General features: G+C 41.3%; 1 protein-coding gene across 5 annotated transcripts; it reads left to right on the top strand.

The window, feature by feature from the left end:
• The first annotated feature begins 1175 nt into the window (after positions 1–1175).
• Positions 1176–16715, top strand: aspg (asparaginase homolog (S. cerevisiae)). 5 transcript variants are annotated; one of them, XM_074691408.1, is made up of 18 exons: positions 1176–1702; positions 3046–3172; positions 3636–3671; positions 5580–5691; positions 5821–5946; positions 6056–6139; positions 6724–6850; positions 6943–7055; positions 8112–8297; positions 8374–8487; positions 9250–9369; positions 9506–9601; positions 10672–10835; positions 13086–13172; positions 13651–13750; positions 13846–13911; positions 14034–14089; positions 15620–16715. In XM_074691408.1, exons 1-18 carry the CDS (start codon positions 1453–1455, stop codon positions 15663–15665), a joined length of 2010 nt encoding a protein of 669 aa, XP_074547509.1. In that variant the 5' UTR covers positions 1176–1452; the 3' UTR covers positions 15666–16715. The 5 variants fall into 5 exon arrangements, with proteins under 5 accessions (XP_074547509.1, XP_074547508.1, XP_074547511.1 ...); XM_074691407.1 differs by having other exon boundaries at positions 14034–14093; positions 15621–16715; XM_074691410.1 differs by lacking the exon at positions 14034–14089 and having other exon boundaries at positions 15621–16715.
• Positions 16716–16926: the final 211 nt, after the last annotated feature.

Genomic DNA, 16926 nt, shown 5'->3' with positions numbered 1-16926 from the left:
TTTTCAAACCAATAATATAGACCTGCAGATGTAATCTGAAATGGCTATGCTTTTTAAAAATGTAGGGTGAGTAACCCTAAGTGTCCTGTGACAACAACCATATTGACTTGTAAACTCTCACGACTCTGACCATTGTCAAGTCCACTCAAACATTTAACTGAAAAAAAAAAAACTGTTTTATATACACTTCAACAACCCCAGTGCCCAACCCCACTCTTGTAAAGCCAACCAGTGTTCTTAAACTGAACATAAATCATTGATTGAAAGAAACTGATTCAGTATCACACATAGAATTAAATGTTTGATTCTACTTACACCTTCTGCTTTTTAATGCCTCATAGCCACTTGATGTCACATGGCAGATCCATAGTTTCCATGTGCATCCTCTGATGCAAAATAACCTGTATCAGAGTGTAATACAACAGTGTGGCCCACAGTAAAATTGGTTTAAATGTATGCATTTCACATTTTTTCTTCTTGCACAGACATGTCTTCCTTTGCTCACCTTACCCAATGGTCTTCCTTTCCTTCCCCTTTGGAAAACATAGAAAACATGGAACATGTCAGTAACTGATGTCTTTAATAGATCATCTACATCATTATAATATCAAACAAATACATAAACATAAATCCCATGCATAAAAGGTTACCATGACTAAATGGTTATAGCAGCAGCAGATTTTAATAGAAACTGATTTCAGATTTTTCTCTTTAACTTTTGCCTCTTTGAGTTGAAGCTGCAGAGAACTATCAGCCATAACAGTGATGATATTCATTGAGAGGTTCAGTTCATTAGAGGTTCAGGTCATCAGCTCAGCACAGCTTGAATGAAATGTTTCTCTGCCAACATTTTTATATCTGGCATATCATCCACTGAAGGCTGTTGTTTATGGCATAAGCTTTGCATAATGCCAACCCAACACTTAGAAGAGACAAAGATGCAGAATACTAGTTGGCTTACTAAGTTGGTGGTCATATTTTGCCTCATGTGATGGTGAAGACTTACAAAAAAATAATAATAATTAAATTACAATCCCAATTTGACAGATATCGCCCATACTGCAATACTAACGGGGGAAAAATAATCCTTCCGGTGTATTCAGTACTTTGAATGCCCATCAAGTTTGTTGCACTTTAGGCCACACCCACTTAGTGACGTCAATGTGGGTCTCTTCATCAGCCGTTCAAGGGCAGAATCTTAAAGAGGAGATTCAAGGAGGAGAATTCAGAGGTGTGGGTTACCTTCAGTCGAAGTCAGACTATGGATGCACCATCAGTCCTCGGTCTCACGTCTTTGCTATGAGATCTGCATTTCATGTCAGGAGACAAACAAAGGGTTAAAGAAGCGTGTTGCATGGTCGCATGGTATTTGTAGCACTAAGAGACCACCTTGTTTGAACAGTGTCAACAAGCGCATTTAAAGGAGCAGCACAAGTTGAGTCGTAAGTCATCATGGCGGACTCCAGCTTCAACAACCTGACATCTCTAGCTCGGGCTTTATCACAGCCGAAACTCGACCTGTCAGAATCACCAGACGTCGGCCCACCGCGTAATGTACAGTTGCATCCGACACGAAGGAGGAAGTTATCGAGCTGCAGCTCGGTAGAGACCGTTGAACCCCTGACTTCCCCAACAGCCGCTGAGGCGCGCGTGCTGGTTATCAACACCGGAGGAACCATTGGGATGACACTTCATGATAACGGTAGCTACACGCTAGCTCAACTCGATGTTGTTTTCCTGCACAGGCAAATATAGAGTGTCACATTGCCAGCAAAGCATTCATAGCTTGTGGTTTGGCGTATGTTATTCTCATGTTATTATGAGCGTGAGGCTTCAGGGTAAACTCCACGTGACAACTAACGCATCCTGAAATAGTTCTGCATACAGCCTTAAGTACTCTACAGCACCAGGTTAGCCAGCTGTGTGTGTACACTAAGCACACACGAGCCACCCATCCTCGTTTACTTCATTGACCTAATGTCAAAGGAATCATGACCCCCATGTCCGAAAAAAGCAACACGTTTAGATTTACAGAGCGACAAAGTATGAGCAACTCTCATGATGCAGTTGGAGCATTGTAACAGATTCTCTCAATGTATAACCAGATGTTGACATGGGGTGTTGAGGAACATTTGAAACACGTGCAGAGGCCAAATATTCAAAGGTCCAACCAGTTTCAGACACAAGTTAGAACAAATGTCATTTGTTACATAATAGCTTACATGCTCTGTTTATGCTTGCTGTGTGTTGCTGTTTTGAGGCGCTTGAAAGCATCGTTGGCTTTACTTTTGAATGGAAGGAGCTCTCTGAAAAAGTTTAATTGATCAGAACTATACTCCTGTGTTAAAGGATACTTCCAGCACTTACTTGCATTTCCACGCCCCACAAGAAGTCTTTGAAAATGCATTTTCTTCCCGTGAATTTTACTTTTGTTAAAAGATTATATATTTATATAACAACTTAAAAACGGTTTTTTTTAACCACATTTGTGTTACTGAGATGTGTCTCACTCTTACCAAGGGTATAGATTTGCCAGTTTAGTTCACAGAGTACTGAATAACTGGCTGTGATATTAAGCCAAATACCAAAAAAAGGCTATATTAAAGTTACTGTTACATGAGTTGAGTTAATTTTTGAACTTGTTCTGTAAACACAACTTGTAAGCTACAGGGCTAAGATTGCATCCCCCTTTAATTACATCTCACAAGAACTCTATCTTGAGTAATAAATGAAGTTCACTGTAATTAATATCCTCAGGTTTGGATACTCATGTGTCTGTCAGCAGACATGTGGTGTTATTGATTAAACTGCTAGAATTTTGGAAGAGTGCCTGTACATCAGCTCAAAATGACTGTGACCTCTATGCTATGGACTTCCAGCACCACTTCTTACATTGACCACTAGGGTTCAGTATGAGACTGATGTGTGGTGTTCCAGTGATTGGACACCTCCTGTATTATATTTATAAATCTGTAAGGACAAACTGTAAAACCAAAAAGAAAATTCAAACTAACCCACTTGCATTTTTATATTTGTATCTCACAGTACTTGCCCCGAAAGCCAATGCATTTGTGAAGAGCCTACGCAAGTTGCCCATCCTTCATGATGAGTTGTATGCCCAGCAGACCTGCATGTATGAATACTACGGATCTGAGAACAGCCTGGTCCTGCCGTAAGCACACCTCCAGATTCTTACTGATCAGTCAGCAGATAGCTTCAGTTTAATTATGAAAATCAAACTAATCCACGTTTTCCTTTAATATGAGGTTTGCAGATGTAACACAAGTTATGTCTTGTAAGTAATGTATAACAACTGTTTTGTTTGGTTTTATGTTCAGCAAATTTTTTAAGTGAAGAAACAATAACCATATTCCCATTTTTATCCAAATAGCCATTTCATTCCTCTTCTGATTTGATTTATTTGATATTTTCTATGCAGTCTAATTTAACATATGAGGAAGTTTATAATATGTTAAAAGTAGTGTTTAGCAAACAGACAGAAGATATTGTTAGCTGTGGAAAGTTGGGTTTTTTTACAGTATATATTCACATCAAAACTGTTAAGAGTAAAACAAACTCTCAGCATGAGGATGATAAAAAGTTGTGACTCCAAACTACTTTTGTTGCCTAAACAGGAAGCCAACAACTCATTCGGACCATTTACATCACGGGTGATGTAGCACTGCTAGCATTGCGTGTGCCTGCACTGTGATTTGAAAGTGATTTCAAGTCTCTGTTTTCTTAAGAAATGTCAGGGTGTGCTTGCCTGACAGGAAATGCATGCTGACGTGGCATTGTCAAAAGGGGAGAAAGCCAGGAAGGATACAGGAGCACAGCGCTGTTTATTGCCTGAAAAAATGTCGCCAATGAGCCAGCTGCTTTAATGTGTGGTAATGAGGTGGCTGGCCTATTTCGCCTCATGTGTCTTTGAGTTTAGTTTGTGTAAAGCTGCTGATGACCTTTGAGGAAAAGGAAAGCTCATCTATATGTTGGATGTTTGAACCATGTTGTCTTGATGTCTGGTGCATGTGCTGTGGAGCAGAAAGAATGGGCCCACCAGCTGATCAGCTCCCTCTGTAGGGTTTTTTTAATTGTCAGTGATAGTGGGGGCACCCTACCAGAACTGTACCCTCACTCACAAATTTCAATCCCCCCTTTTTATTGACTGACACTGAGAGTCAGCTGGGGAGCCAGGTGGAAGTGGGTGCCTGGTAAAGATAAGAGATCCACACTTAAGGTCAGGAGGGTTTTATTTGTAAAAGAGTGAAAGTTTTCCTATTTTTAAGGTTACATAAAAGCACAGTTTTTTCAAATCCCGATTCACTCTTTGATACTACTAGCTCATCCTTGAGTCTGCACAGTGTTAATGTCAACATAAGAAGACATAGACTCATGAAAGTCTAATGGGTATACTGTTGATCAGCCTGAGTTGAAGAAAGGAATTAGTTTATTGATTTATTGAAAAGCTTTACTCATGAGGTGGAGGGGCGTTGCCACAAGGCCGGTTGCCTCCCTCCCACCTCCAACCTTCTTCTTCCCCTTCTCAAGTCCTCATTGTGTGCACACATACAAGCATAATTTGTACAAGCTCATACACAAGCATTCATTATTCTTAAGCTACGAGGCATCTTAGCACTGGTATGCTAATGTGTATCTTTGAGGTACACTTCCAGACAGTGGAATAATTGGTGATTTGAATAGTGTTTTCTTATGGCACTTAAGCTTTAAGATTGTCAACAACATATGTTCATATGTTTGAGGGCTGCGTGCAGACTTGAGGCTAATTAGAGGAGTGTGTGTAGGACCCCTGGTTGGGTGGACTGGGCCTTGGGAGCTCACTCCCCACCCACCTGCTGTTCTATTCACCTTCGATCTCATATTATAAGGCTGCCCTATGGTAATAGGGGAGGGGAAGGGGCATCCTTCTTATTCTTAAAAGAGAGATTAAAATGAAAACCTTTCCATGGCTGTTCAGCCAGTCACCCTGCCTTTCACAAACTGCACAAGAGTGTCACAAGTGGGGCTTTAGGGCAGTGAAATGACTTATCAGATAACCCTCAAGTGATATAAAATCATCCAGCACGCGTCCCTCAGCTTCAGTCTTTATTTACATCACACAGTGGAAACACTTTGTACGAAAAGGGCAAGTTGAAGTGGTTCTCTGTTTCTCTTCATTGCCCCTCCCTTTCAACACTTCCAATACCCTGCGTTTGTGTGTGTGAAACAGGTTCTGGCACCCTGCTGCTGAGACAGAAGGCCCGGCTAAACAGACTTTGTCTCGCTTCATAAAGTCAACTTGTTTTTCCAAGCATTTCCCTATCCTTCCTTCAACCCACTTTTCAAATTAACCAGAACTTGTCCCAACTTACTTCATTCCACACAATGAAGACACATTTTTGTCACTGTGAAGATAATAATGTGTTTAACCACGTGTTTTTATGTAATTTTTTTGCAATGGTGTATGCACTTACTAAATCTGGAGCCCTATTTTATTTAACTAAGCTTTATTTTGCCTGTCCCTGTGTCACATATTTGTTGTATACCCATGAAATTCACAGATGAACTTCTCTCTCTTGCAGGCTTAGTAAAGACAATAAGAGGATCATCTACACTGTCTTAGAATATAGCCCTTTACTGGACTCTTCTAATATGACCACAGATGACTGGGGGAGAATTGGAAAGGACATTGAGGTACTTAACACCTTCCTGTTCCTTTAATTGTAAGACTTCTGTGTAATATACATACAGCTTAGAGGAAGAAAAAAAATCTAATTATATTGGAGTGATCCACTTCATGTGCTCTTTTTTGTCCAACTCCAGAAAAACTATCAAAGCTATGATGGTTTTGTGATTCTTCATGGCACAGACACTATGGCTTACACAGCCTCTGCCCTCTCCTTCATGTGTGAACATTTGGGCAAACCAATCATCCTCACCGGCTCACAGGTAAGAGCTGCTTTCCTTTGGAGTCAAGCAAACAAATAAAAAAAGAATAGAGACAAGCATTTCAACTTAAATCCTGCTCCATTTAAGATAAGACGTGTTGTGTCTTCAGGTGCCTATCTATGAGATGAGGAATGACGGCAGAGACAACCTGCTGGGGGCGCTGCTGATCGCAGGCCAGTTTGTTATCCCCGAGGTCAGAAAATGGGGACTACACTTACATGTGTACCCCAACTTTATACAATATTAGATTATTGCAAAAGTCTAATTTGATATCTATATGGACGCGATGTTAGAAAATAAAAATCCCTGAAGAAGTGACTGAGAGAGGAGAAGAGAAACTGTGAGACTCACTAGTGTAGGCTTTTTGGGTGAGTGATTATACACATACAGATTCTGATAGAAAAGTTTTAAAAAAATCATAGATCTAACAATATATTACACTACATCAAGAATACACTCCATGTTGTACAGACAGCACTGCTATCAGGTGACAGGATCTCTCCTACTCAACCCGTCTGATCAGAATGCTTTCTAACAGTGTTCAGCAATGCTCAGCGAAAATCACAAGAACTAGAAGAACACTCAAGTGTAATCTTTGTCTATCTTTATGTGACGTTTGCGCTGACAGACATTTCATAACCAGTTTTGATCAGCCTTCCTACCGTTTGGCGTGTGCATACTGCTTTCTCAGCACAGGTTAAGTCTTGAGGTGTAAAAGGGATTGTGCCCAACAAGATCAGCAACTGTTGTGCATCAAACATATCTTTTTGTTCTCAGGTGTGCCTGTATTTTTACAATAAACTCTTCAGAGGAAACCGTGTTACCAAAGTGGATACCGGGAGTTTTAACGCATTTTCATCTCCAAACTTGGCTCCACTAGCCACTGCAGAAGTAGATATAACAAGTAAGCAGGTGGTTAAACAAGTTATGATTTTCACATCTAAGAGAGTTGGCTTTGTAAAATAAATATCTGCGTCCCACATCTCTTTTGGTCAGTCAACTGGGACACTGTTTGGAGGGCAAACACAACAGCAAAGTTTCAAGTCAGGACCGAGCTGAACAGGAACGTGGGCCTGCTCCGGCTTTTCCCAGGAATCACTGCTGCTACTGTAAGTCTCTGGGTAACACTGATGTTTTGTTTTGATGTGGTATGGCCCCAGAGGTTTCTGTCTTTGTCGTTGTCACGTGATGTCTGAAGAGAAGTCGCTGCACTTGTATAACTTAATCTTACACTCATCACTGGATATGTTATGTATATCAAAGAGCGACTCAAACATTTAACGTCATGTTGAAAAGCTGTAAGCCAACAGTGCTAACCTTCTTAATGTAATTGAGGATATGTTTTTCAAACATAACTGTCTGTACCAAACTGTTGTTTTGTCAAACTGCAGTAAAAATATAGTTAGCTTTAATTTGATTGTGCTATTACCCATCTTCTGTTACTCTCCCGGTCATGTAAACTGCCATCAAAGCTCAGTCTGGAGAAAGATGAAAAGGAGTTATGGGCCATGACCAATCACCCTGTAAAAAGGGAGGTTTGGCATCGATACTGTAACATTTATCTGCACCTCCCCCTGCAGAGGCTGCTGGGAGAGCGACTTTACTGTCTCAATCTGCTCCCACTGCCCGGCTCAGCTATCAACTCTTCCTTACAGCCTCTAACTGCCTTTATGAGGCATCGCTTTGATTAGGCACTAGGCTCCTGTGTGTCCATCGAGAGCTTCTCTGGTAATCTGCGTCAAACATTTCTGCTTATCGCATCAGAAAAATACTGACTGAACCCTGCACTTTTAATGTCACCTTCTCCTCATGTTTTACGGTAACGGCCACGGTCGTGCCAAGTGACTTTATGCCTCCTAATACCTTCAGATTAATTGCTCTCCTTCCTGCCATTTCAGTCATCTGCCTTTCCAGTCATATGCCATGGCTAATGATGTGGTATAGGGCCTCCTGGTGCCAGCCAACCAGTGACTGAGATACTGGTTGCATACAAAGCACCAGATGGGCTTTTAGGAGAGTGGACGGACTCGTGCGTTTGTGAAAGGGGCTGCAGGAAAAATAACATGGAATACTAATTCTTCAATTTGATTCCACACAGCTGAGCAGCCAGATCGGATGGCCGTAAATTTTTCAGGAGTTTATAATGTGAATCCCTCTTTTTCCAGGTGAGGGCTTTCCTGCAGCCACCCATGCAGGGTGTAGTCCTTGAGACCTACGGGAGTGGGAATGCCCCCGATAACCGTCCTGACCTGTTAGAGGAGCTGAAGAAGGCCACAGATTCTGGTGTCATTATTATAAACTGCACCCAGTGTCTGAGGGGGACTGTGTCAACATCCTATAACACTGGCAAGGTAATTCATCCCACTTAATCCTTCCAACTGACATGTCTGCTTAAAGATAAACTCAGATGTTCTTGATACTTTTCAGGTGTTGATCGAGGCAGGGCTGATCGCTGGTGGAGACATGACTCCAGAAGCTGCGCTCTCAAAACTGTCCTACGTATTGGCCAAGACTGAACTGGACCTCGGTGCAAAGAAAAAGGTTGGTATGCACTTTAAAGTAGATAAAACTTGAAAACTCCGAGAGCGCAGACCTCCACCAAGCATATTGTGATCATCATGCAAGGCTTTGGTCCTACTTTAATGTTATACTCCCTTTCAGCAGACTGTCTGCTACAATTTAGTGTTAGTTGCAGGTTTGTACGATCATTTGTTTCCTGACAGTGTTGAAAATTATCATGATCCAGTACATATTTCATATTCAAGATCTTAGTATCCAGAAAATTGCCAGGATCTGGATCGTACTTTCACATCTGTCAGAAATTATGGTGACCTTGTCTTGTATTGTTTTGTAAAGCAATCTGACCATCTATGGCGGAGTTATATACATATATGGTGAAAACAGCCCTATCTCACAATGATAAAGAGTACATTAAAAAAAATCCTGGATCCAGATGGTGATGCAGATCACCTCCAAAATTTAATCACTTCTTCCTGATCCCAATTTGAACTCCCCCAAATAACACAACCTCCTTGGCGGAGGTAATGTTACAGATTTTATAGTAAATCAGGGTCTTTGTTGATATAATAATAATTGTTGTGAGAGCTTTTCCCTTCATAATATTACAATATTTCTTGAACCTCCCTGTACAGTTGAAATGATCTCTATATTATATTTAACCAGATGAAAACTTCTTATTTCGTTGTTGTAAGGCCTCACTTTGAACAATTCTTCCTCTTGTTGTCATTGTGAGCAAATAAGTTTTCACCTCTGATGTGTGTGTTTCTGTGTAAAACTGTCCAGATGATGGGCGAGAACCTGCGAGGCGAGATGAATTCTGACATAGCCGGAGCAAAGTTGGCTCTGAGCGACAGCCGCTTCATCCAGGTCATCGCCAAAAGTCTGAGCATCAGCTGCAAAGAGGTGGGAGCAGCACTCCGAACAAGGCCCTACCAAACATTTCTTTTGAAGTCCTTAATGAAAAGATGCTATAGCATGATAAAAAGCTGAAGCTGAAAATCAGTTGTAGCTTCTTGGTGACAGTCTGTGGTGTCTGCAGGAGCTGGAAGCCATCCGCGATGCCCTGACCCCCTCACTGGCATGTGCTGCTGCTAAGATCGGAGACATAGAGGCAATAGAAGCCTTGAAGGACATGGTGTGTATTCCTGAACCTGTTTGGTTGATAATCTCACCTGAAGATCACTGTCAAGAACATCGAGAACATTTCATACACACATTGTTTGTATCAGAGAGAGGGCTGTATGTATTCAAAGCTACATCTGCCCCTGCAGGCTCTGACACCCTTTTACGTCAGCAGTGCATCAGAGGCTGCTTATCTTGAGTGTTTGTTTTGAGGGGTTAGGGTGAACTAACAGTTCATGATCAAACTACAAGTTTTCAGCGTCAGACCTCCTGAAAAGAGAGGTGGATCAGAAACACACCGACACACAGTCAAACAAAACACAAGGTCAGACTGGAAAGGCAGGTGTAGAGCTGCTCAGGCGCTCACATGTATGTGTTTCTTTGTAGCCTGACTGATGTTTTGCTGTATGAATCAACTGACAGATTAATATGACATGATATCCTGGTAACACTTTACTTAAGAGATCTGCAAATTTCATCACACTTGGGTAATAATTCAACATTTTTTTTCTTATTTCTATGAAATAGGCACATAACTTCTTTAAAATATTGTCCAAATGTATTGTCCCAAGTCACAATTGTTAGGTTACTGTTTTTTCCAGTTTCTTTGAAACTTACTTTAGAGGTTGATATTCTTATACTCATGGAAAGGTTTGATACTTAAATGAAGCTGAGTGGTAAAGGATTGTGCTTTGCTGGTAATTTTGCATTTTAAATCATGGCTGTAAAAAATCATCTGGTTCAAACAAAATATTAAAACCATTATACTCAAGCAAGTCCCAAATTTCTGTTCTAATGTCCCAACACTTTCTGCTGCAAATTTGGTTCACCAGTACACCACCAGTTTACAGCAGAGGCCTGGTATTCAATGGATGAACCACTTATAAACACAGTGCCCATGTTTATTGTAATGACTAAACATGTTTCGCAGTGCAGTTGTGTGTCTCACAGGTTTTTCGGTGATAGTGGAGGTGTATGTCACAGCTGCATCGTGTGTGTTTCATTATCAGGATGGGTTATCTTTTGCTCATGTCTCCTCTTGTATTCCCAACAGTTACACTTTCATTTTCTTCCTCATCACAGGGTAGTAACTTGTTTCTGGGTGACTATGATGGACGCACACCCCTTCATATTGCCGCCTCTGAGGGCCACCTCAAGCTAGTGCAGTATCTACTGAATCATGGAGCTACAGTTTATGCTAAAGATCGCTATGGTGACACACCCCTGTACAACGCTGTACGCTTCAGGTAAGACTTGTTATTTTCACAATAACATTTAATGTGTTTGCTTTAATCTCTGTTAAAATAAAAAAAACCGTTGGTTATGAGGCTGCAAAAAGAACATTAAAAGTCCCCTCTTGGCCATTAGCAGCGCCTGAGTATTCCTGAAAATCTGTTGTTAATGGCTGCTATAGAGGGGACTTCATTAAACAAGCTGCTGCAAGGAAGAGAACGTGGCTTCTCTTAAATGACAGGAAAGGAACAGGGGCTGTCAGAGAGGAGGGCTGCAACCAGGGGAGCAGCCTGTAATGCAGTCTAGAGGCCAGGCAATAATTATAGACTAATTAGGCTAATTGTCATCCAACAGTTTAAACAGTGTTTATTTTTACCAAAGCTGTTTTTTAATTTTTGTCTTTCAGTGACATTGCTCTAAATGTCTATGAGGGAGAAGCCAGCCACGCTTAATGTTTCATTTAGTGCTATGTTGAGCCTCAGGGTAAAGACGTTGTATGAGTGGAAGCGTTGCCAAATGGCTGTTGTCCTATTTTAACGGTTGGCACTACGAGTATGGACTTGTTTCCTTTGTGACGGCAGAGGGATGCACTTGAGCGCAAACACCTGCCATCCCACTTCCTGTGCTCCACTCTTTGGTTTGATTTTCTCTCCTCACCTGTGTTTAATGAAACCATTTGTAATGTAAAGAACTTGAGTTTTGACTAAACGTGTTATAAGTTGCACTTCAGATGTCAGGCAACCAACTTTCCACATTTCACTTCAACATGAATGCCCATATAAGGAGTGGCAGAAAATGAGAATGAAGGGTTATGGAACAAAAGTGGGGAGTGTCACCAGAACCAGTCCTACCAACCTGCTCCCAGTTTCACAGATGAGAGATACTGGCTTTCTGACTCTCTACAGGAAGTCTTCAAGATCCTTTTAATACTTTCTTTGGCAGCGGCTCCACATTCCTCCAAACAATTAGGCATCAAATTGATCTGTTGGGTAACTGAGCTTAATAAATAGTAAACTCAGCTATTATCAAAAACGAATGGGCTGATCATTGGTGGCCCATTGTGTGCCTGTGTTTTGTTTTTCTTTATTTTCTGTAGCTGCTAATGTCTCTGCAGGTGACTCCTATTGCGTAGGCGGTTTATTGCAAGGGGATAAGGAACATGCTCCAACATGCTAAACCTGAACGACACCGTGGATAAAAGTCAAGATTTTAGCCAAACCTTAAAAAATGTTTATATGTCGCACGAATTAGACCATTAGTTTATAAGTTTAGAGGTTTGCTGAAGATTATGAAGCAAAATGGTTAAAATTTAGAATTTATTAGGACTTTGATTGGAGCTTTAAAGCCTTGTGGCAGTCAGATGGGCGTTCAGGGATATGCTTCTTTTTTTAACATAAGACAAAAATGGAAAATTCAAACTATAATTAGAGTTTTGCATTCAAAGAAATCTAAAACATTACCTTTTGCTATCCGCAAAGAATGGAGAAAAGAGGGAATATGTTTGTGAAGGAGAAGATGAGAAAAAAAGGTAAAGGGTGTAAACATTTCTGGGGATAAGTGAACATCTGGAGCACACAACTACACCGTCCTCACATGCTTGTGGAGAACACTATTCGAAGAAAGCAATTAGATTTTTATCACATAATGTAAGAAGTAAATATATGTCTGCAGTTAGGCTGAGTTGAGTCTGTTTATGTGTTAAGGGAAGGCATTTTTTCAAGTTTTTTTTGGAACTACTTTCTGCTTTCAACTGAAGAGGACAGGACAGAGGGAACAGGGCAGGGGTGGGGAGTGACACGCGGGTAAGAAGCTGCTGGTTAGATTCAAACCCAGGCTGGCCGCTCCAGGGCTAACCTCATGGTGTTTTCCCTGAACTGCAAGGCTGTAACTGCCCCCATCGTGTTGTTAGCCTATGACAAGGGGATGCTCAAAGCTGATCCACCACCACCACCTGGACAACTGGCTCCAACTGGCTCCAAACTGTTTCTGGAATATTGAATATGGAGCAATAACCTGGCTGGACATGAACCCCAGGAAAAAAAAAAAAGTTTGGGAGTAATATGAGAAGTTGACGATGTCAGGGGCTCAGTCGGAGAATGGACCAACGAATCTCTTAGGGGTTGAACAGTTTTGTAAACACAGACTTTTTATATCATTTTTTCAGGTTTTAGCTGGTTAAACTGAGTGACAAGCATGTGGTCTTATATAAAAAAACATACACTTGCAAATTTAAATCTCTCCCTTATTCCCTTCCATAAACTCAGGCACAAGGAGGTCGTGAAGTTGCTGAGAAAAACAGGAGCACATTTCTCCAGAGATGAACTGGAGGAAGCAGGAACAGAACTGTGCAGGTAAGACATCCCCTCACACTGCTGCACACACATTCAGTCACGAACCTCTGTATCACAGCGTCCGCAGTGACCCATCCTACATAGCTGCCACAGGTACAACCAGTTGTCCCACTGTTACACAAACTGTAGGAATGCCCCCTGGCAGCATAGCATCAGATCTGTTCTGCATCTCTGGTGTCAGCGAGCATACAGCACACTGGCTGAGCCCTGTTATTTATCTACCAGAGACACCAGACAGGTTTTGTCGGGACAGTTCCAATTTAGAGTTTCAGAAACACACCTTGAGTGAAAAAAGAACCATCATGGCTCTATTAAGATAAAATCAAACACGTTCTGCGTCACAGGGCCAACAGTTGTCATTAGTCTGGCTCTGAACAACAACTCGTCATCCTCAACCAAGTGTCACTTTGATCATGTTAATAATACGAAGTTTGGGAAATGCTTGTCAGAATATTAACAGTCATTTTCTCTGTGTCAGTCTGGCAGCCAGTGGGGATCTGGAGGGTCTGGAAATCTGGAGCCTGGCTGGAGCCAATCTAAATAAACCAGGCTATGATGGACAGAATGCCATTCAAGTGGTGGGTTTCAGGGACACTTAGTAAAACAACTTTTTAAAATCATGTTTCTTATTCTGCCTGCGGCTCAGCCTTTCCCTGTTCTATTCCTGTTGCAGGCTCGAGCTGTCGGCAAAAAGGAAGTGGTGACATTTTTAGTTCAACTTATGAGCAATAAAGCTAAGGTGAGTATCACTGTCTGTCCTAATAGCTCTAACATCTCTTCTTCATTCTTCTCAACACTCAGTTTAATTCTGACCATAATTGTCTGTCAGTCACATGTCTTGTGTGTCTTTTTTAATTTCAGGAAGTATTTGGTGAATTCAATGAATGTGATGAAATTGATGAATATGATGATGATGATGAGGTAACTAGGTGTCGTGGTTGTGTGTATTTCCAACATTGAATGAAGACCCCATAGCATGAAACTCTAGTATCCCTCTGAGCATCCCCTTTGTGCCTGTTATCAATCCTTCCATACACCCCTCCACTTTACCAGCTGCTTATTCTGCTTGGTGTTGTTGTAAATTGTGAACCCCAGCATGCATTACATCGGCCACAGTCTTAAGCACACATGTATTCACAACAAAGGCATTGACACCTACAGGGATACTAGGGCTGCCTGTTCCTGAGGCTCCCAGAGGACACAAAGGCAGACACTGAGAGAACATCAAACACCTTACAGAGAGGCTCCTCTCAGCCCTGCTGGGGTTCAAACCAAGGACATTCTTGCAAGCAACAGTGCCCATGGGGCCCTAGTGCAGAACTTCTAATAAAACAAAAATAGTACACAGTAAAATGGATAAAAAGAGATTTCAAAAGATGGAGGTCTGGTATTTGTTTTTGATTGAATAAAGGTGAAGAAGCTGATTTTAAAAGTCCTGTGTAACCTAATCAGATAAATCATTTCGTTTAAAGCTACTGTGAGGAGTTTTTCCCCAGTCATACTTGTCACGACCTGGCTCTAGGCCATGACAAAGACACGGAGACATGTGGTTTTAAATTAATAAAAGGATAAATTTATTAACAAAATATAAATTCAAAAGGTTTAACAACTGAAGCAAAATCAACTAAACTAACAAAAGAGATCAATCCAGAAATTAAGGTCTGACGCGAGGGAGGACTGCGCCCAGCCAGGCCACGCTGAGCCTGGTGGTGCTGGCAAAGGGCGACCCAGGATTGTATGATGGCCAGAAACTTATGCACCTGGGGGATCCACCCAAGTGCACAAACACCTCCCACAGGGCCTGCAAGGACACACATTACACGGACAGGGGAGAACAAATAGCTGCAGCAGCCCTAGTGGTAGGAGGCCGTCACATACTGAAAATAAATTGACGCATCTGCATGAGTGACAAAACAAAAGACTCATTTCTATTCGCATATCTTTATCGCCTGTAAAACCCTTTTACGTCTCAAGGCAAAGACTCACTCAATGTAGACATGACATCGTCAATAGAGGGTGCCAAATCTACCCGTAACAAAATTCTCCTCACAGGAGCTTTAAAACTGAAGTAAGCTGGAATACAAATTTGCTTATGTCGAATTGTGTTGATTTCAGGGATAAGGCGTTTTCTAATGCCAAAAAAATCCGTTCTAATCATGTAACAGTTAGCGTTGTCTACCAATCAAAACTGTTACATGATTTTCTTTTTTTCCACGGACCAACAGCAGTTTGAGTGAACACTAAGCAGGCTTCAAATCCTTAGTTTTCTCTTCAATTTAGCCAAACAGAATCTGATCTCTAAACCTGTGCAACCTGCTTTTCACAGAGCTGATTAGTGTGTTTGCGCTTGCATGTTCACAAAGGTGGTCAACACCACTGACACCCACCCACCAGCCCGACCCACCTCTCTTGCTTCATTCTCACCCCCTCTCTTTTTGTCTTTGGCAGAACGGGGAAGTGATTGAATTCACTGCTGCTCCAGCAGGACGCTAACATGAACAACAGGAACCTCCTTCTGTTTTCCACCAAGCTGTCCTCGACACACCGTCCACCAGCCTGATGAATTCAGGGACTCACTTTACCTTGAATGTCCGCACAAGTTGTAGATTTGTTTAAAGGAATCACTGCTCTGCTTGTGCTTCCTTTAAACCCCTTTAAAGCACAACATGGTTTAGGTGTACTGCACTGCGAAAGGTCAACACTAGCTTAGCCTATCATTTCTTGTTCTGTGGTATGTGTGTGTTTGAGGAAACTGATCCTTTTTTAACCAAATGCTTTTATTCTATATTTTTTATCAAAAAACAATGATGTCAGATCAGGGATCACCTGAGCTGTTTGAAAACAGACTCTGAAACTAGCTCTGACTGCTGTTCCATTACTTTATAAAGTGATGTCTCTAAATATAGCAATAAATGTAACTACAGGGTACATTTACAGATTTTATTAAGTTACTGTTTTCAGTAAGATAGAAAACAGTGTCTTTATAACCAAACAGAAACTGAAGAGAAGTCCAGGATGTTTCAGTGTAGCACATGTCCACTTTGGTGAACCTCTGCCCTCTGTTCCTCTCTGCTCAAACAGGTGTAACTAAACCATCAGGTAACCTCTCAGACTCATCCGGCCTGTTTCTTTTGCTGACTGTCGAGCTTGAAAAGTCACATATCTCTGTTTGAAATGAGAACGAGGAAAGCCAGACTGTTGAGACTTCGAACTACTTCAGTTTCTCCTTTCTTCCAAATTTTTAAATGTCTCTAATTTTGTTTTCATCCTTATTTTTGTTGTGCAATGAGTAAAAAGTGTTGCCACTTAGTTGTCGAACCATGTTAGGTCAGTGTTTTATACTTTGGTGTTTTCACGTGTAAAGAATCTTCTGTGATGACGTGACATCAAAGTACAAACAAAATTAAAATATACTTGAATGTCTTTCTTGCTGTTTCCAATGCTGTTGTTGTCTCGTTTTAAAATGTTTAAGGGCTTTATGTGGGTTGAAAGTGATTCATGGGTGGTCTGTTTCTCCTGTGTTCATAAAAAGCAGCAGAAATAAATCATTTTGTTTCCACTCTGTCTCCTGTGATTGCCACCTGGTTGCACCAAACCTTTCCTCTCCCATGAAACCATGCATGTACTGCTCCTGGCTAAAGATTCCTGAGCAGTTTCTGATTTGACACGGTCTTCTGTATAAATTAGCGCACGTCTAACCAATTGGTAGAGGTCATTTCTCTTAGTGTGCTGAGTTTCTTTGTGTTTCCTGCAG

This window comes from Halichoeres trimaculatus, unplaced genomic scaffold, assembly GCF_033239565.1.
Source record: "Halichoeres trimaculatus isolate MK-OKI-2021-1 unplaced genomic scaffold, fHalTri1.1 fHalTri1_scaffold_17, whole genome shotgun sequence".
Classification (NCBI taxonomy): domain Eukaryota; kingdom Metazoa; phylum Chordata; class Actinopteri; order Labriformes; family Labridae; genus Halichoeres; species Halichoeres trimaculatus.
The sequence above is the reverse complement of the archived record's forward strand: the minus strand, read 5'-3'. Positions and strand labels throughout refer to the sequence as shown.